At 41.2% G+C, this 20,697-nt stretch overlaps 1 protein-coding gene across 4 annotated transcripts in view; it reads right to left on the reverse strand.

Moving 5' to 3' along the window:
* Nucleotides 1-20,697, reverse strand: part of SCN10A (sodium voltage-gated channel alpha subunit 10) — a 90,326-nt gene that overhangs the window by 26,231 nt on the left and 43,398 nt on the right. For 2 of the 4 annotated variants that reach the window (XM_026000991.2, XM_026000989.2), the window contains 5 exons: nucleotides 17,309-17,547; nucleotides 14,945-15,118; nucleotides 3,569-3,928; nucleotides 1,671-2,117; nucleotides 188-325 (listed from right to left, as the gene is read on the reverse strand). In XM_026000991.2, coding sequence (XP_025856776.1) covers nucleotides 188-325; nucleotides 1,671-2,117; nucleotides 3,569-3,928; nucleotides 14,945-15,118; nucleotides 17,309-17,547 — 1,358 coding nt within the window. Of the gene's footprint in view, nucleotides 1-187; nucleotides 326-1,670; nucleotides 2,118-3,568; nucleotides 3,929-14,944; nucleotides 15,119-17,308; nucleotides 17,548-20,697 lie in introns of those variants that run through there. The other 2 variants (XM_026000990.2, XM_072726494.1) reach the window with 2 other exon arrangements.

Here is a 20,697-nt window from a genome sequence, read left to right on the forward strand (position 1 = left end):
GAAATTGTGCTGACCAGCCCAGAGGTTAGGATGGGCCTTGACAGTTCTCACAATGAGACATGAGGTTATGTGATTGACAGCAGTCTGAAACACCACTTCCCGTGCAGCCCCATCTTCCAGCCTCTACCATCCCACCAGTCAGTGTCCGACAGGCTGTGCAACCTCTCCTGAAAGCTCACATACCTACCTCTGCAGGCGCCTGGGCAGCAGCCTCGTCTTTCCACTTCTCATCCACGTAGGAAGCCAGGTCCTCAGAGGACATTCCAGAGCCTGGGCTCCTGGGTGCCATGTGGCCCTCACATGTCTCGACTTGCAGCTGCTCCTGCTAGTGAGAGAGGGTCCCATCTGGCCACCTGTGTCCACCCTCAGCTGACTACTTCTCATTTGAAGAGATCTTGCACCTCATAGTCTGCCAGAGTTAAGGATCTAATCTCTGCAGCATATATACATGCATCCATACACACACGCTTGTGTGAAGTGAGCCTGGAGTCTCCATAACCAGATCTGTTTAACTCTTGCTCCATTACTTACAAGCTGTATGACCTTAAGCAAAAAAAAATGTAACCTGTCTGATTTCCATTTTTCCTACCTGCGAAATTGAGAAGACAAGATCTACTTTAATTAGTGATTTTGATGACTAAACATGTGAATGCTTGTAAAAACACTTTGCATGCAGTGCTTGGCTCAATAGCTGTTAGCTATGACCATTATTACTTGTCCAGAGGTCGGAGTGGTAGTGAACTTGGCCGTCTGAAGTCCCCTAAGAGCCCCCAAAGTTATTGAAAATGCCTCTGAGTGGAGATAGCCGTCACAGAGTTCATGTCCTTTATTCCAGGGATGGTGACGCCCTGCCCTCGGCTGTCACCCATACAAAGGCATGTAAAATATGGCAGCTGATAATAGCAGCTGCTGGAACACAAGAGAAGTGACAGCTGTAGGGGAAGGAGGCTGTGGTAGAGCTACAGACTCAAAGCACAGCTGTCTGAGGCCACTTAGTGGCCTGGCCAGCAGCCCTGCCTATCTCTAGGGACCCTTGCCTTCCCATATTGTGTGGAAATACATGCCCTGAGTCACTGAGAAGAGACCAATGAGTGTTGGTCTATATATCAGCTTAAGGTAGTAGGGAGCTGTGCAAAGTATTTAAAAATATATGTGCTACCAAAAGGCTTAAATGTACTTTAAATTCTTCAGTGCCAAAAAGAACAAGTGTCATTTCCCTGTGATATTCTTTGTTGGGGAAAGCTGGATAAATGAGTCACATAATGATCAGGATTCCCTAGGCTTCTGATGAAGATCAGATGAATCTTGCTCTTGGACAACATCTGTTCTTAGAGGAGTCTCGTTAGCATCTTAGGCAGAGAGCCTGAGTTGGGTGAAGCAAACAGGGCAGTTGTATGAAAGACAATCCCAAGTACCTCAAAGTTGCCTGGGACTAAGATGCTGCCCCTGCTCTCTGCTTGCCTGGGGAATTCTGATCCTTATTCCAGGCCCTGCTCAAATGCCACTTCCTCCAGAAAGCTGAGCATGGCTTTTGCTTTCTGACATCAAGTGTTCCTATGCTTGGTTTGTGGAGGGCTCATCAAGGATGTGCCAGTCCTGATGGTGGAAAACCTCCTTATTCTAATTTCTTTTTTGCCCTCCCATCAGTCCAGCCTTGGGAGGACTCTCACCTGCCCTTGGAGGATCGCTTCCTGCTGGGAACTCTGAGAATCCTCCTCACCATCTTCCTCCAGGTCATCAAGGTCAGATTCACCCTCCGCAATGGGCACAGAGACCCATATGTTAGGATTGGTGATGAAGTCACTGTGGTCGTCCCTGAGGCCTCTGGACACTGGGAGCCCTCTAGGGCTCCCCACAGCTGCATTAGCAGCAATGTGGTTTTCAGCTTTGGAGCTGGAGAGTGGGAGTTTCACCACCAGCTGGGGCTCTGCCTTGGGCCAGGGCAGCAGGCAGGGCCTAGTGAAGAAGTTGCAAATGGCCTTCTTGGTACGATGGCCAAATGCCTGGATCCGTGCCAGGGCCACCTGCAGGTTGTTCACCTCCCCATCTTCATCTGGAGTTGCAAGGTTGTCGGCACTGAAGGAGTTCAGCAGCAGGGCGATGAACAAGTTGAGGACCTGGAGAGGAGTGGAAGCAAAGATGGCTTGACTAATGAGCTGAGCCCCTCCGCAGTCTGCTAGGCAGGCAGCCAGATGGCAGGACAGCCACACCTGGGCCTCTCCTTGCCCACCCCAACGCTTTCCCTCTTGGGGGAAACGACATTTTGAAACCCACTGAGGGGAGTCTTGGGGATGTCCCAAGTGACCTGCCTCATGTGGACAAGGCTTGGAAGCCCATTCTTGGCCAATCTTCTTGCTATTTCCAACTTCCTGTTCTTCCCCCATGAGCAGGGACTGGGGACTCCCTCCCTTTAGGAGTGGTTGTGAAAAGGAAATGACTGAGGGCTGTAAAAGTACTTGGAGTAGGGAAACTTCCTGCCAGAAGGTGAGGGACCCCTATAGCTCTGTAGAGATGGTGAGCTCAGCCTGGAAGAAAGGATCTTTGGCCAACCTCCTAACCTGAGAATGGGGCAAGTTGGGGTGGCGGGGGCAGAGGGGAAGGCATCCATGACCTGAATGGGAAAGACTGAAAGGTCTGGATTTGTTTTTTCATCTTTCTTGGTTTAGCTTTCTTGTGTCTAAAACTCTTACAGGGAAAGAATCCAAGTTGGTTGATGTTCAGGACAATAAGAAAGGGGCTTCTGAGGACCCATATGTCCCCTTATAGCCAGCCAGTGCTGGTATAGCAAGGGTGTCCAGAACCACAGTAGGTGGGGGTAAGCTGAGGGCAAGGAACCAACTAGGATAGAGAAGGGGTGCTGGAGCCAATTGGCAGGAAGGTCTTCAATGGGGCTCCCCCAAATGTGGGAGTGGATTTTGTTATTGACATTGTGGCATTGGATGTTGTCCATGACCCAGCTTCTCTCTTTCATCTTGTCCCATCAAGCCCGCCCTCCTGCTCTTAGCTAGGACCTGTGTAGCTTAGAGAAATCAGTCAGCTCTCATACTGGAGAAAAATATCTTCTGAGACCCCCTAGAGTGGGGAAGGAAATTTTTCTTCAACAACTAACAGCTAACATTTACTGAGTTCCTGTTGTGGCCTAGACACTGCACTAGGCAATTTGCATATGTTATCTCCTGTAATTTAATTCCCCTGGTAAGCCTGTGAGTAAGCACTATTTTCTTGATTTTAAGGAAATTAAAGCTGGAGGAGATTGTCTCTTGTGCTGGGTCATCCAGCCTTACTAGTGGTGGAGCTGGGATTCTAAACAGGTCTTTCCATCCTGATCCTACGTGCTCACACCAGCAAGTCAGGTTACCTCCCAAGGGACAGTTCTTAGAACATGCCCCACATGGCTTTGCAATGTTTGAAGACTTACGGTCGGGCAGGTATGGTGGGGGCATAAAAATGTGCAACATCAAAGTTTTTTAGGATAACCCAGAAGTAAAAAAAGAAAAAAAAAAAGGGATAACCTAGAAGTCTCTCCATTGTCCCCAAGACAGGGACCCCAGGGGGGCTCGACACTTACTACCAAGTTCCCCAGCACCATCACTGTCAAGAAAAGGATGAGGCATACGGATTTCTGGCCAACTTCCATGCAGGCCCACATGTTCTCAATCCACTCTCCACACAGGATCCGGAAGACAATGAGGAAGGAGTGGAAAAAGTCATGCATGTGCCAGCGTGGCCATTCTTCATTGGGCGCAGAGATATTGCGCCGGTTGTCACGGTAGTTTTCCCCAAGTAGCTGTTTGCCAACCAGAGCGAAGACAAAGACAATGATGGCCAGGATGATGGTGAGGTTTCCTAGTGCCCCCACTGAGTTCCCGATGATCTTGATGAGTGTGTTTAAGGTTGGCCAGGACTTGGCCAGCTTAAAGACCCGCAGCTGCAGAAAAATAGAGACTGAGTCAGGTCCTGGCTGCTCTTCTCTTGTCATCACCTTTCATCTCGAGTCTTGACCCAAAACCAAAGGTCAAGGAAGGCAAGCTCATTTCATTAAGATGGGGTGTTCCCAGGAAGGTGCCTTTTTTTTTTTTTAAAGATTTATTTATTCATGAGAGACAGACAGGCAGAAACAGACAGAGGGGAAAGCAGACTCCTCAAGGAGCTTGATGCAGGACTCGATCCAGGACCCGGGATTATGCCCTGAGCCAAAGGCAGACACTCAACTGCTGAGCTACCCAGGTGTCCCAGGAAGCTGCTTTTAGAGACCTTTGTTTTCATTATCTGTTACTCAAAAATATAAGCAGCCTTCTATAGTCCTTATGTATCAACATGCTTCAGCAACTGCGGCAGGCAGGAGTTTTATACTGAGATGGTGGTCTTGCCATATGCATTCTATTCTGTAGCTACAGGCTTTCTAAATGTTGGCCTATTCAATGGGGGGTATGATGGAGCTCACAAATAAGTGAGGATGGCCCACTTTTGACCTGAAGAAAAGTTAGCTTTCTACAGGTAGTTCAAGACCCACTGTATTTGAGAGTATTGGTGAACTATATTGTAGGGCATTTCTTATCTCGGGGCCACAGACAACATCTGCTGCCACCACCAGCTCTGAGATGGCAAGTATATGATTTCATGGACCAGCATTCACATGTTTGTTTAGTTGACCAACCAAACTACTCACGTCATTGATTGCCAGTCACACATGTGCCTGGCTCTGTGTGAGCTCATGGGGTGTACAGAGAGAGATATGTGGGCTCCTGCCCTCATGGAATTAATAGCTTAGTTAAGAAGACTAGGCAAAGATCCAAAAAGCCTCCACTGTAAACATGAATGTGCGAAGTCCCACAAGAAAGCATAAATGCTATGCATACAGATGTATAAACATTTAAAAAATACATTTGTGTGGTTCTCTAATTTTTTAGAAGGAAATGTCTGGGTTCAGCTGTCATGGGTATTTAGGGAACACCTAGTAAGAGTCTGGCTCTGGCCTAGGGTTTAAGATGCAATGCTGAACAGAACTGTGCAACAATAGTTTTAGCAGCCACACAGCAGTAAGCCCCAGGGAAGCTTTAATATTCTTATACAGGAAGTTCCATACCCCCTTCTCTTTGTCATGGGGTGCAATGGTCTATGTTCACCTTAGACCTACCCTGGAAATTATTCTCCTCATAATGGAAGCAGAGCTTAAAACTCTAGTTTTGTAGACTAAACATAGAGGCAGCAGATAAGCCCAAACAAACACTGAGCATTGGAAACTAGATGGAGCTCTTTTGTGGAGCGTTTTGGGAGAATGCCAAGTTTCCTTAGCAACATAATTGCTACAGGTTTCCACTCTCACAATAAACTCTGGACAAGTGCAGAGGCAAAGGCTATAGTAGGGCCCTGATGCCACCTGCCACATCACAGAGCCTTGTGGGGCATGACTTGGGACAGTGAAAGACATATGGGCATGCTCACTGGCCAAAAGCAAAAGGACCAAGCGCTGACTCTTGCCTTAACTGAATCTAAGTTTCCACTGCTTCCCTAGTTAGTTGGGGTGGGGGTGGAGAGCTTAGAAATTAATATTAGAGTCCTGTTAGGTAGCCATTTGTTGTCCATAATTAAGCTTATGCCAAACTGCAAGCAAACTGTGTGTAATTGCTATTAGAGGGCATGAATCAAGTGGTCCTTTATGAATTCTTTTGTTGTCATTACAGAAGGCAAGAGAACAAGATCACTTCACTTGCTGTTCTAGAGATATCTGGGCTTGGGGGCCCCTAGTCTTAGGTATCAGTCAATACATATTTATAGAGTGCCTACTGTGGAGCCCCCGGATAAGCTGGCTAGCTTTTGCTGGTGCCTAGAGTGAGTGGTCCAGGAGAGCAGCCCCACATGCACCCACGATTCCCAAGAATCTCACCTCCACCCCCATCCAATTGCTTTCTCTACACTTTGCCCAGCTTAGCATTATATCAAAAGGAATTTCTTTATAATATCACATAAGGCTTATAAATTGTTGCTTTTAAGTGCTGCTGAATATTACTTCATATTTAATTAACCAGTTCTCTAGTTAATCTCATAATTAGTATAAAAACTTCTATTTAGAGGGGAAAAGACCGGAAGGAAATAAACCAAGCTGGTAACATGGACATATTTGTATGGAAATATATCCAAATATTTTGAATCTTAGAGTTAAACTTTTCTCTTTATTTTCAACTTACTTGAATTAAGAGGCTTTACTTTTAGGATAAAATGGAAAGTCTAAAGGTAAGTCTGTCCTCTACTGGGGAGGTTACCACTTGGTGATGAAGTGGGCCTTGTGAGAAATATCAATAGACAGGATAATATGGTAGACCATACTGGGTCCCCTTGGTTTTGTCTTTCCATCAAAAAGTTACTAAAAATGCTGGATAATAAAATCCAAGGTACACTGATGATTTATTAATAAAGTAAGTAAATTCTTGAGCCAAAAATTAAATAAATATGGGAATTTAGATATACAGATTATTGAAGCTAGCTTTTTCTCTGAAGACATTTGTAAAACCAAGTGAATCTAGCATGGGTTTCACTGGTCTCATGAAGCATGGGAAGCAGGAAATGTATCTCAGGGCCTGTCTAAGGTAGAAGGTCTAACAAGAATTTCTCCTCCTTTTAGGACTAGATCCCAAAGATCTATAACTTCCATGTAAGGACAAACCAGAAATAAGCCCAGGAGAATGCTAGGAACACTAAATGGTCCGGGTGGAGGGTGGGGAACTGACACTCAGAATTTGGACCTCCAAAGGCTCCTCACAAAAGGTTTTACCTAGAATTCACACTACTGAGTTATTTCAAGCTGAGAATTTAATTTAGAGCAAACCTATAAAGTACCTTGCAGAAGTGAATGCAAATACTCCCTGAAAAACCAGCCTACAGCCTCCACCCAAAAGTGTCTAAGAGTTGCAGTAAAGCAAACAAATACATAGTAATGAGGCATCATGAGGAAATGAGATCCACGATGTGTATGTGGAGACTGCCAATCAGTTTCTTTGGGTAATAAAATTATTAGCCAGAGATAACAGTATAATTAGATATAATATGTTAAAAGAAATAGGACAGCCTGGGTGGCTCAGCGGCTTAGTGCTGCCTTCAGCTCAGGTCGTGATCCCGAAGTCCCAGGATCGAATCCCATGTTGGGCTCCCTGCATGGAGCCTGCTTCTCCCTCTGCCTGTGTCTCTGCCTCTCTCACTTTGTCTCTCATGAATAAATAAATAAAATAAAATCTTAAAAAAAAAAAAGAAATAAAGCACAAACTGAAAAATGTATGCAGAGAACAAGGAACTAAATAATAATAAGTTTTGAAAAATAACTAAGTAGAACTTTCAGAAATTAAAAATATAACACAACATTAAAAAAAAAACCTTATGGGGATCCCTGGGTGGCACAGCGGTTTGGCGCCTGCCTTTGGCCCAGGGCGCGATCCTGGAGACCCGGGATCGAATCCCAGGTCAGGCTCCCGGTGCATGGAGCCTGCTTCTCCCTCTGCCTGTATCTCTGCCTCTCTCTCTCTCTCTCTGTGACTATCATAAATAAATAAAAATTAAAAAAAAAAACCTTATGGAGTAGTTTCACATCAGATGTTATATAGTTTAGGAAAGAATTAATGAATTGTAGATATATCAGAAGAAATTATCCAGAAGGTAGCCCGGAAAGACCTAGATAGAATATATCATAAAGTCATAAGAACACAGAGAACAGAGTGGGAGAGTTTAATATATGTCTAATGAAAGTCCAAGAGAAGAAAGAGTGATGTGGAGGCTAGATTTGCCCATATGATGTCTTGGAACTTTTTTGGAACTGAAGAAAATCATAAATCTGGGGGTTTAAGAAATCAAAGAATCCTAAGCATTACAAATAAAAACATAAATAAACCCATACCTAAACACATGCTAATGAGATTACAGAACAGCAAAGACAAAAGATTTTAAAAGCATCTAGAGAAAAAGAAACAACAGTTAAATTGAAAGCTGACTTCTCATCAGCAGCAATAGAGGTTAGAACACCGTAGAATATCTTCAATGAACTGAGATAAAATAACAATTAACTAGAACTTTACATCCGTTAGAAATTGTTCTTAAAGACAACGACAAACTGAATGGGACATTTTAGATAAATGAAACTGAGAGAGATTCCTGCCAGAAGACACCCAGGTAAAGAGATTCTAAAAAATCTGCTTCAAGCAGAAGGAAAGTATCACATGCAAAAATGTAAAAAGAGCAAGGATGTGTTAAGCATGAGGGTGAATCTAAACAAGCATTGAGTGTATACAACAATAATGTCTCATGGGGCATGGCGGAGAGTGGCTATATGGTCAGCATTCGCTTCTGCTCCTCTCAGACACAAAGGAAGACTGTTTTCCACTTTTAATTGCAAATAGTTGAGGTCATGTTATTGGATTCTAACTGATGGAATGCAGACGGAGACAGTAGTGTATGATACTTTCAGGCATAGCCATAAAACACCAATGCACTTTCTCATCCCCTCCCATGGCCACTGTAGAGGTCACTCACTGAATATGGTGACATCACATTATCCTGGATCCCCGAGTTACTCCTTGGAGCCAACACTCCAGGAGAGCTTCCCAATTAGCAATGAATATGTTGTGAAACAGAAACCTCTATTATGTTAACACAGAGATGTATAGATTGTTGCAATAGCCTAACTGTACTTATCTTTTTTTTAAGATTTTATTTATTTCTTCACGAGAGACACAAAGAGAGAGGCAGAGACATAGGCAGAGGGAGAAGCAGGCTCCCTGTAGGGAGCCTGATGCAGGACTTGATCCCAGGACTCCGGGATCTCGACCTTAGCTGAAGGCAGACACTCAACCACTGAGCCACCCAGGTGCACCTAGTCGTACTTATCTTGAATAATGTAGAAATTAGTACATTGAAAAGAGATATTGCCATTTCAAGCCATCAAATATGTGGCACTGGCTTAGGGTCATGTCACAGACAATAAGGAAACTGATATAAGAAGGCTCAGAAAGTGCCAATCTGTGTTGCAATTAGTATTGTGGGTCAGTTGTAGTCAGTTACATTTGTCAAGCTGTTACAAGAAGAGATGCTCTTGGAGAATATTTGGCTGATTAATAAGAAATAAAAGGAAACAGAATCCAGAACTTTAGAGCCTTGAAGTTTCAGGAAAGTACACTGCTTTAGATCCGAATCAATTAAGCAATATGATCAAATCTTTAAGTATTGAAGACCAGTTAAATTTTTAATGAAATGAAGTAAATCTTAGCAAAGATTTGCTAAATGCTGTAGCCACCATTTGAGAGCCACCAGTTGAGAGAGAAAGGCATGGGGATGAGAAAACAAAGAAATAAACAGGAATTGAGAACATTGTCAAAGACAAAACTATGGGAGCGTAGGACACAGAGAGGTCTGAAGCCACCTAAATTTTGAAGGATTTGCATCACAAAAGAAACCATGAGCTCTGAGTGAAAAAAACCTTTGACTGGGTGATGGGCACTGAGGGGGGCATTTGGCAGGATGAGCACTGGGTGTTATGCTAAATGTTGGCAAATTGAACTCCAATAAAAAAACTAAAAACTAAAAACTAAAACTAAAAACAAGCCTTGGTCATGTTTCCACAAGCAGGAGGCAAGCTTTGAAGACTGTGCAATCCTTCTTTGGATGTGGCAGCATCACTTCTTGAAGTAGTCCCACCTGAAGTTGACTGGCTTGCATTAGACTATGATCTGAGTGAAAAATAAACTTTGATTGGGTTAAGCTATGGAGTTTGGGGTATTGTTTATGCAACAGCTAGAATTATTATTGATTAAGTCACATAGCTTTTTTTTAAACAAGATAGATTTAAAATATTTAACACAATAGTAAGTTGGGAATTATTTATGATTGATTAAACCACATAACTTTTTAAAAGCAAGATAAAATTTAAATGCTTAGTACAATAGTAAGTTAGGAAGGGGTAAATGTAATGAAAATTGGTCTTGGAAAGTAAAAGTTTTAGCTAACTTTTGACTTTAATTAAGTAATTCCTAAGGTAACCACTCAAAGAATAAAAATAGAAAGGCTTGCAAACCAATAAAGGAGGAAAATAAACACTCTACAATAGATGAAGAATTGAGGAATAGAGGGAGCGCCTGGGTGACTCAATAGGTCTGCCTTTGACTCAGGTCATGATTCTGGGGAGATTGACCCAGCAGGGAGCCTGCTTCTCCCTCTCCCACTGTCTCTATTGCCCCCACCTTTGTGCTCTCTCTCTCAAATAAATAAATAAATAAATACATAAATAAACAAACAAACAAACAAATAAATAAATAAAATCTTTAAAAAAAGGAATTGAGGAAAAGAGGGAACAGAAATACTAGGACAGATGAAGCAAATAGAAGACCCAAAATATGATAGACACAAATCCAAACATATCAGTATTCACAATAAAGTAAGTAGGCTAAATGTTTTGGTTAAAAGACAAATATTGGATTGTCAGAACTAAAATAAGAATCCAAAATCTGACTCTATATTTACAAGACTCATATAAAAACCCTAAAGATATACAAAAGTTGTAAGAAAAAGGAAGGGTAACAATGTACCATGCAAATTCTATACCAAAAGAAAACATAATTTGAGGCAGATGAAATTTATTTTTTAGGCAAAAAGCATTCTTAGGGAGAAAGAAGGTCAATTCTTACTGATAAAAGTTTCACTTTACGGGGAAGATATAACAACTTAAAATATGTATGCATTTAATAACACAGTCTCAAGATAGAACCATAAGGAGAAACAGACCATGCCATAATCATAGTGGGAGATATTTTTATACACTACCATCTCAGTAATTGCTAGAACACGCAGACAAAAATAAGCAGGGATTTAGAATATTTGGACCACACAATGAACTTTCTCTACCCGATGGATATATGCAGAGTATTGTACCCTACAACTGCAGAAGACACCTTTTCAAGTGAATAAGGAACATTTTCAACATGCTGGGCCAAAAGAAAATTCCAATAAATCTCAAACCATTAAGTATGCCTTGTATGTTCTCTGACTATAATACAATTAAGTTAGAACTCGATAGCATAAAGATATCCAGAAATTAAGAACTGTGCTACTAATTAACCTTTGAGTCAAAGAAGAAATCAAATTTGAAATTAGAAAATATTTAGAACCAAACAATAAGGAAAATTCTACATATTATAGCAGTTCTTAGAAGGAAATGAAGTCTTCAATGAATATATTGGAAAGGAAAATAGGTTGAAAATTCCATCTTAAGAAGTTAGAAAAGCATAAAATATGTAGGACGGAGAATGTAATTAAGATAAGATGCAGGATTACATGAAATACAAAACATCAATGAAGGAGAGGAGACCAATGAGTTAAAAGTTGGTTCTTTGAAAAGACTAATTAAATTGACAACCTTTGGCAAGGCTAATAAGAACAGACAAGGAAAGCGCAAATCACCATTTTTAAAGAAAAAGGTAACATAAGTATAGGTGATATAGACCCTTAAAATATAATGGCATAGCATACACTACTTTATGCCAAAAAACATGAAAATTTACATAAGGGAAATTTTTAGAAAACTATAACTTATCAAAACCAATTTGAGAAACAGAAAACCTGACTAGTCCCACAGCCAGGAAGAAAATTAGGTCAGTAATGAAAAATCTTGACCTCAGATGGCCTCCTTGGTGAATCCTACCAACCCTATAAGGAATAAATAGTTACAATCTTACTCAAAGACTGGGTATAGAGGAAGAGGAATATTTCTCATCTCTTTTTATGTAAATGAGCACAACCTTGATACCTAGATGCTAACACCTGTCAAGTGCAATGTAGGAAGGAGGATTACAGGCCAAATATTACTTATCAATACGGATGCAAAAATTCTAACCAAATTCTAAGCAAACTGAATCTTCCAGTGTATAAAAAAAAGTGTATTGCAACCAAGTCAGGTTCATCCCAGGAAGGCAAAGTTGATTTAACAGTAGAAAATCAATTAATATGATTCACCACTTTAATGGATTAAAAGACAAAAATCATTTGATTATCTTAATACATGCAGGACAATTGTCTGATAAAATTAACCATCCATTCATGACGAATATTCTAAACAAAAGAAACTTCCTAAAATGATAAAGGTTTCTTTTTTATCTTTAAGAAAGCAAATATTAGGCTTGGTGAAATATTGAAAGCACTCTCTTTGAGATCAGGAAAACAGCAAGGATGTCTGCTATTAACACTTCCTTTCAACAGTATACTGGGCATCTAATCAGCACAATCATGTAGTAAAAAGAACTGAATGGTATAAGCATTAAAAAAAAGATATAAAACTCATTATTTGCATATGACATTATTGTGTTAAAAAATTTAAAACATTATATAGATAAATCAGAATTAATAAGGAATTTTGAATGCAAAAGTGCTAAATAGCAAAATGTTAGCAAAACAACAACAACAACAACAACAACCCAGAAAAGGACATTTAAAAAGAGATTTCATTTATAATAGCATAATGAACTAGGGAATACCCAGGAATAAATCTAACAAAAGATGCAGAAAATTCCTTGTGGAAAAAGTTATAAAACTTTAGGGAGAGATTATACAACTATTGAAAGATTTAGAAAAATGAAGAGTGTGTTGTTTTCATAGGTCAGAAGACTATATAATGTAAAGGTTGCATTTCTTCCCCAATTGATGTAAAAATTATTGCAGTCCCAATAGGAAAGAACAATTTTGTGTGTATGTGGAGATGTAACTTGGCAATTTAATTCTAAAATGAATATGGAGATACAGATATTCTTTAAGAAGTGAAACAAGGTGGGTGACTTGCCTTGTAGACACAGACACACTCAAGGCAATTGCAGTATTTAAGATGTGGTATTGCTACAAGGACAGACCAGTGGATGCATGGAGCAAGGATTTAAATGATGGGGAGGGAGGCAATGCTACTCTGAGAGGGAGCAAAAAGCAAGAAAGGAGACACAGTATTTTCATTTCTTCCTTAGTTTTTTCCTCCTTTCTTTCCTTTCTTCTTTCGATCAACAACTTTTTATTGAGTTCCTACTATGTTCTGGGCTTTGGGATAGAAAGACCTGTCTTCCTGGGCAGACAAGGAAACCCTGGGTTTTGTCTCATGGATAATTGTGAACTGTGTAAAACAGGCTAATTTGATGGGAAAATCCACCTTAAGATAATGTGGCTGGGGAGAACCTTTCTCAGGAGGTGGCATGTGGGTTGAGCCAGGAGAAGTGAGAATGGATCATCTTAATTTTTCTGAAAAATCTAAAACTGTTCCAAGAAATAAAGTCTATTAATAAAAACTATGAAACTGATGATCTGGGCTGTGTGAATTTTCTGCACTAATGCCCACAGCTCAGGGGTAGGCACAGCAGAGGGAATATTTGGCTTCAACTTTAATATTTTCTAGGATTTTGCCAAATACAAAAATGTGAAGGGCTAGAGGCAAAAGGTGGTTGAGTTTGTTTTAAGAGTGTAAGGATACTGATGGACCATGGTACCTAACCCAGGTAATGAGAAATTTGGGAGATGGTAAAGGAAGAGGACTCAAAGCCCCCAGGAAAATATGGGGGTGGTAGCTGTAGTCAGGGAATGGGAGATGAGCAGCATATCAGGATCAGGAAGGTGGGGGCAAAGGGGCAGGTGTCTGGAAAATTCTGTAGGCCCAGGCTATGGAGTAAGCCTGCCCATTTGTGGTTGTCTGAGAATACAGGCAAAAAAGCATGAAGACTTGAAAACACCATGCTTGTTCCCAAGTGTGGCAAAAATGTTCATATTTTAGTAGGAAACTAACTTCAGGCCCTCACAGGGCATAAGGAGTATGGAATCTTGCTCCCTCAATGTTTGTGTATGGGTGTCCCACACTGACCACTAACTTAGGTGCCTGTCTCTTTACATCATTTTCTAGCTATACAGAGAAATCTGTCCTTATTAAAATGTCCTTCTAAAAATCTGTCCTTCGGAAACACTAAAAAAGTGTTTTAATTCCTCTCTTCTCAAGTTTCCAGGTTATAGGCAAAGGCCCTATAGGCCCACTGTGCCCTTCTCTCCATAGGACAATGAGACAGGTGTCACTAACTGGTGGTACATGACACAAATGTGTCCCAGGACATACTTCATTTGGCCTTTAGAATGCCTTTAAAAAAATTAGACTAGTAGCCCATATTAAAATCTGGATTTCTTGTTTCTCATGAAAAGTTGCAAACTGTGACAATCAATAGGCATATCATGCTGACTCCTATGTAAATGCCCCTCCCTGGAGTCATGCTCTGTGTTGAGTCTGCCTACCTGTTTACATGGGACATATATCCAATGCCAAGATCTCTTGCTTGGCCAGTTTTATGTCATCACCTGCTTGATTCTTGAAGGCCTTTGAGTTTGCCATCCCACTGCAAGGAAGCCAAGTCAGGCAGCTCAGTGCTGCTTTGCTGGCTCCCACATTAGGGCTCCAAACAGACTTTCTGGCCTAGAAGTGGACTCGGTGAGATTGCTGAGCATTCTCTCCTTCACTCTGTCCTCTCTCTCCAAAGCTGGACACTGAGCCCTAGTTAACACTGAGAGAATACTGAGGATGGTAATTAGCCCATGCTAACAAGCCATGCTTATTGTATCAAGGGGTTAGCACTGTGCCTGATACATTGTCAGTGCTCAAAAAACAGTAGCTGTTATTATTGCTATCATTTATTATATTATTATTTGATAAGAGAACAGGAGGGTGCAGATGAGAGAGGGCCAAGGCCTGGAGATGAGAAGGCATGCCCCAAATTTAAGTAAGTAGAAAGGACCAAGTCTCCAGCTCCCTGGAGCCATGCCCTGCCTCCTCCACACAGGGACAAGAGAGGAAGAACTTGCTGGCTGGTGAGGTCCCCAAAGGACGGTATCTGTTCCCAGGGTTATGGCTCCTTGAATGTGGAGGGAGTCTCCCCAAGTCGCCAAGAAAGAACATTACCAAGCGGAAGGTCCGCAGCACTGACAGGCTCCCCTTCCTGGCCGCACCCAGCTCTATCAGGCTCACAGTGACAATGATGCAGTCAAAGATGTTCCATCTCTTCTGGAAGTAATAGTAGGGGTCGAAGGCAATGATTTTGAAGACCATTTCAGCAGTAAAAAACACAGTAAAGACCTGTGGTTGGAAACAAGGATCCATCTCAGCAGGGTCTGTGGGGTGAGAGGGTGATGAAAATAGGGCAGCAGGGAAATGCCTAGTTTAAAAATAAAATAACAAATCATTTTGCTTTGTTTTTATTCAGTTTCTGTATACTCTGTGGGCTCTTGAAGGACTGGGGATGGGAACACTCAGTGTGGCAGCATAGAGAAACCTCTAGAACAGTGCTCAGGAGATATGCATTAGAACCCATGCTTCAGTGTTTTCATATGAATGGTGGTAGAGATGGATAATCATTAGGATAATAATTATTATATAATTACCTAAATGAGAAGTCAATCTGATATGGTTGTTTAAAACCTTGGATTGTGGGGCAACACAGAATTAAATAAAAATCCAACTCAGCCATATCAGAGCTTGTGAAAGCACACACAAGCCAGTTTCCTCATCTGTATAATGGGCATAAAATGAGATCATGCATACACAGTACAGCAAAGGTCCTGGCCAATAGTAACCCATTAATAAATAATAGCTGTTAAGCTAGAACAACAGTAATAAATTGTCCCTAAGATTCTTTTAGCTCTGAGTGTCATTAGTTGTCTTAAACAGGATGGGATTCTGTCACCAAGAGAGGTCAAGCCCAGACTCAGTTCACTGGAAAAGTATTAGGGAAAGGAATCAACTAAGGAAGAAGGGCTGGGTGCTATTCTCTCAGTTGCTCTTAGCAAAGTCTCTCACCAGCCTGGGAAACAGGGATTGCATCCCCTTTACATAGAAGGAAAAGCTGGAAGTTTAAGTGATCTGCCTAATGCCACAGACTGCAACTGTATGATTCAAACAACATGTACACAGCGCCATTTGTAGACAAGTGCGGTGTGGTGGGGTATGGCTGAGGTCAACTGGGTCTGTTGTCACGGGCTGTGCCATTTTGGGCAGGATACTTAATCTCTCTTAGTCTCAGTGCCTGCCCCCTTTGGGGCTGTGAATTCTCAGTGCCTGTCCCCTTTCATAGCATTGTTGTGTCATAGAGATAACACTCACAGAGCACCAAACTCTGCCTTCCTTGTTTTCTTTTTAAAACATGGCACTATGCTCTCTGTCCCAGTGGTAAAGGTCTTTTTTTCTTTCTTGTCTCAACTTCTCCAGGTGTAAAATGAGAGTATGGGCTCAGATGTGTCTTCCATAAGACCCTCTGTGGTCTATGCTGACTTCTTGGGAATAGGCTCTTCTTTCTCTTTCCACTTCCCCTCCTCATACCAACTTTAAATAGAATGCGGCCTCTCAGCCCAGGTGCTACCAAAACATAAGGCACACAGGTTCCACAGTATCCCAGAACCTGCTGGAGTCCTTTTCACATCCCTAGGTTCTGGGGGAAGTGGAGGTTTCTGGGGAAGAGCAGTCACATTTTTCCTGAGACCCCTCCTTCTATGTAAATCTGTAGCCTCTGAGGAGTTGGAAGAGCGGGAAGATCCTGGCAGACCAAATAGGCCACCTCTAGTGGGGTGGATACTGCAGGGGACATGAAGGCAGGATCCTGACCTTGCTAGCTTTTGCTTACCATGTAGCAAAGTCCAGTGTGGATTTTTTCTTGTTAGAAGCAAATAATACTAAAAGAAATAATGGAGAACAACTTAAAGTAGCATCCTGTCCAAACCAGATACAAAAGAAAAGTTCTGACTTTCTGGTGCTTTTGTTACAAAGCAACCACATTTCCATGTTCTCTCTCTCCCACTGCCTTCCCTACTCCTCCCCCACTCTGTCTGCCATTAAATGACATCATTGAAAAACCACCACCATTGTGTTTTGCAGTCATAAAAGCAATAAAACTAGGAGGAAATTCTGCAAGTCCAAAGGCCATATTTAGATAGGAGAGTGACATTTATCCTAATTTCAAGGTAGAGGCAGCTGAGATTCAGAAAATTCAAGAGCCTGACCTAAGTTCTGTAAAGAGGAAGCAGTTCTCCCTCCCCTCTCTTCAGTCAGGACTCTCTAGGTCCATTTCCTTGTGTTGGTTTGTCCCAAAGCAATTCCCACCAGCTCAGCCTGGCTCTCTAGACTTGACTTCCTTCCCTCAGTGCCCACACATCTCCAGCATTGCCTTTCTGCTCTCAGCTAGCTGGATCAACACTCCAAAGAATGAGGGAACACTGCCACCCCACCCAAAGCCTCCCACCATGACAGCTGGGTGAAGGCTGCCAGTGCACTCACAATGTTGCCTATCTGGAGCATGGCTTCAAAGGCAGAGCTCATGCCGTGGTGCTCCATGGCCATGAAGACTGTGTTTACCACAATGCACAAGGTGATAGTGAGCTCCGCAAAGGGGTCCGTCACAATGCCAAAGAGAACCGTCTTGAGCTTCACCCATGTGGGGCAGCACTCCCAGATCAGATACTTCTGAGCAAAGCTGGTCAAGCAGGGTGGGCATCTCCGTTCGGACTCCTCGAGCTCTGTATCACAGGTGTGGTTGATGACAGCTGTCAGCCATGCATCCTCTCAGACTCCCATCCCCTGGCCATACCCTAGACTCTGTCAGTATTAATACCTCTTGCAGTCTCCACCCCAGCACCCTGCTCTGATGACCCATTTCCTATCTTTGAGCTCCTTTAGCCCAGCAAGTGCAGTCCAATCTCTGTCCATATTCAGCCCTCCAAAGCATGGACCCTTTTTAATTGCCCATCACCTATGTCATGTTCTTAGTTTTCAATTTACCTGACTTAGATTTCATTACTACCCCTCCATATACCCCCTTGTGGACACCCTTAGTTTCCTTGCCCCTCTTCCCTCCCTCCTTCCCCTGAACATGCAGACTCCTCTGCACCTACATCCAATCAGGTAAACATGGTTAGAAAAACTATAAAACCAGACTGACTATTCCCACTAGGGATTCATGAGTCCCAGCTTGTCACGATCCAGAAATCCTGCCATGTTTCTCCATTTCAATCCATTCCTTCAGTCTTCCAAACTAGCATTTCTCAACTTCCCCTCTCCTCCAACCTCCCCCCATCAATTCACTCTCTGCTGACCAACTCCCTTTGATTTCTCTCAGAATATAGAATCACTCACAAAATAACTTCTTTTTCTTCCTTTCACTGAGTGTCCAAGGAATCTACAAGTCAATCCTCATATTTTGCACCCTGCCCAGCACATGAACTCACTCTACTTCTACCTGTGCACCTTCTCAAAGCCTGTGTTATTCCTTTTCTCTCCCCTCTGGACTATTCCCATCAGCAAGTAAACATACTTTAAGTGTATCTCCACTTTTCAAAAGATCTCCCTGGAATCCAAGTTATCCTTCATCTACTGTCCCTTCAACAGCAAAATTCCTGTAAGAGTTTTCTTCTACACTTCACTTTCTGTACTTTCTCACTTCCTGTTCCCTCCCTGACCCCTGGAACCAGGCTTTTACCTCTTCTACATTCAAGTTATCAATTTCTAGTCATCTCCTTACTCTGCTTCTCACAGCATTTGACGGAATTTATAATGTTCTCCTTGAAATCCCTTGTGTAGTTTCCAAGACATCACAATTTCTTGTTTCTTCTCCCATATCAGTGACTGCTTTTTTTTTTCAATTTCAGTTCCTGTTTCTCCTGCTCCTGTCTCTGAATGTTGGAGATCTCAAGCGTTTTCTCCTTGACATTTCTTTTTTTTCTCTCTCTAGGCAATCTCACTGAGCTCCACAGCCTTAGAAAACCATCACTATGCTATCTCCTCCAGATTATATGTTGAGTTTCTGATCTTTTCCTTAAGCACCAGGCTCATCTCTAGTTGCTTCCATTAAATCTCCATGTGGATGTGCAACTGGGGCCATCTCAACAGAAGGCAACTATATAGCTTTAGGTCTATATAAATTCCCCTATAAGATATGCACTCTGCAGCTATACCAGCCCATTTGGCAAGGAAAGATAATATCCATTGTTAATAATAATAATAATAATAATAATAATAATAATAATAATAGAAACAACTGATAAAGTCCATTATGAAGAAAAGATGAGGCATATTTATCTATGGAGATGTAAAAAAAGCTATATATATATAGAGAGAGAGAGAGAGAGAAAGAGAGAGAGAGAGAAAGTGTGTGTGTGTGTGTGTAAATGCATAGAATATTGCATGCAAGATACAAGAGAAACTGAGGGAGTTCACTGGGATACTGGGGAGTAGCAAAGATCTTTACTGGGAGAGAGAGACACAATTTTCATTGTACATGCATTCGTAGTATTTGAATTTTTTACTCTCTATATTTTTTCAAAAGAAAGGAATTTATATAAATAAATATATGCTCCCAAATTTTGCTGTTTTATTTTCCCATAGGTAAATTTTAAAAATTATGTGTAGTCAAATTTAGCTGTGTAAAACAAATGTTTCTCTTCCATAAATCAGACTGTTTATTTTCACTGTCATGCTGTAGTACTGATTTATCATCGTTGTAAGCTTTTAAAATATTTAAAATATTTTGTCAAATAAAGTTAAAAAAACGAGAAAAATAATTGTGGCTCATGTTATAGATAAAATGTTCATTTCATTAATATGTAAGAACTCTTAAAAACCAATGAGAAAAAGACCAAACCAATAGAGAAATGATTAGACAGTTTCTAAAAAGAAAATTCAAATGGTTTATAAATATTTTTTAATGTCCAATAATACTCAAGAGAAGTGCAAAATGAAGGTATATTAATACTAAGATATTATTTCATGGATCAGATTTGCAAGGATAAGACAGTTTGATATTTGTGTTCAGTAGAATATGGGTTGAAAGCCAGTATCATCCATTGCTTGGGTGGATGAAAGTTGATACACTTATGCAGAGCATCCATTATTGTTCAAAACTAAAAATGCCTAAGTGAATTGACAAAGCAATTTCACTTTGAGGCATTTAACCTATAGTACATGTAGAAAGTGATGTAGTAACCACAGAATTTACTTCCCATCAAGAAGGGAATGGCTAACTAAATTATGGTACATCTATACAATGTAATACTAACAGTTATTGGAAAGTGTAAGGGTATTTATGTGGAATTATTTTCAAAATATATTCATTGAAAAATTATGGCACAGAATAGCTATATATGTTATCATTTGCAAGGGAGAAGAAAGACTATATATTTTTGATTGAACATAATGGAATATGTTTGGGAGGAAACACAAAACAATTGGTTTGGACATTGTTTCTGGAGAGGAGAGTTGGACAGACAGAAAAATATTTCCCTTTTTTATAGGCCCTTTAATATCTTTTAAGTCTCATATAACATATTTCTTATTCAAACAAAAATATTCTAAATAAAATTTTGGTAAAAAGATTTTATTTAAAATAATGGATGTGCTGCTCTTTCTACTTCCAGTAATTAACAAAAGCATCAAGGAGACTGAGAAATAGAAATGCAAATTCTTGGGACTTCTGGATGGCTCAACAGTTGAGCATCTGCCTTTGGCTCGGGCATGATCCGGGGGTCCAGGGACAGAGTCGCACATTGGGCTTTCTGCGGGGAGTCTGCTCCTCCCTCTGCCTATGTCTCTGCCTCTCTCATGAATAAATTTTAAAATTCTTAAAAAAAAAGAAGTGCAAATTCTTGGCAAAGATTTTTTGGGTTTGATACCAA

The sequence above is a fragment of the Vulpes vulpes genome, chromosome 11, assembly GCF_048418805.1.
Source record: "Vulpes vulpes isolate BD-2025 chromosome 11, VulVul3, whole genome shotgun sequence".
In the NCBI taxonomy this organism is placed as follows: Eukaryota; Metazoa; Chordata; class Mammalia; order Carnivora; family Canidae; genus Vulpes; species Vulpes vulpes.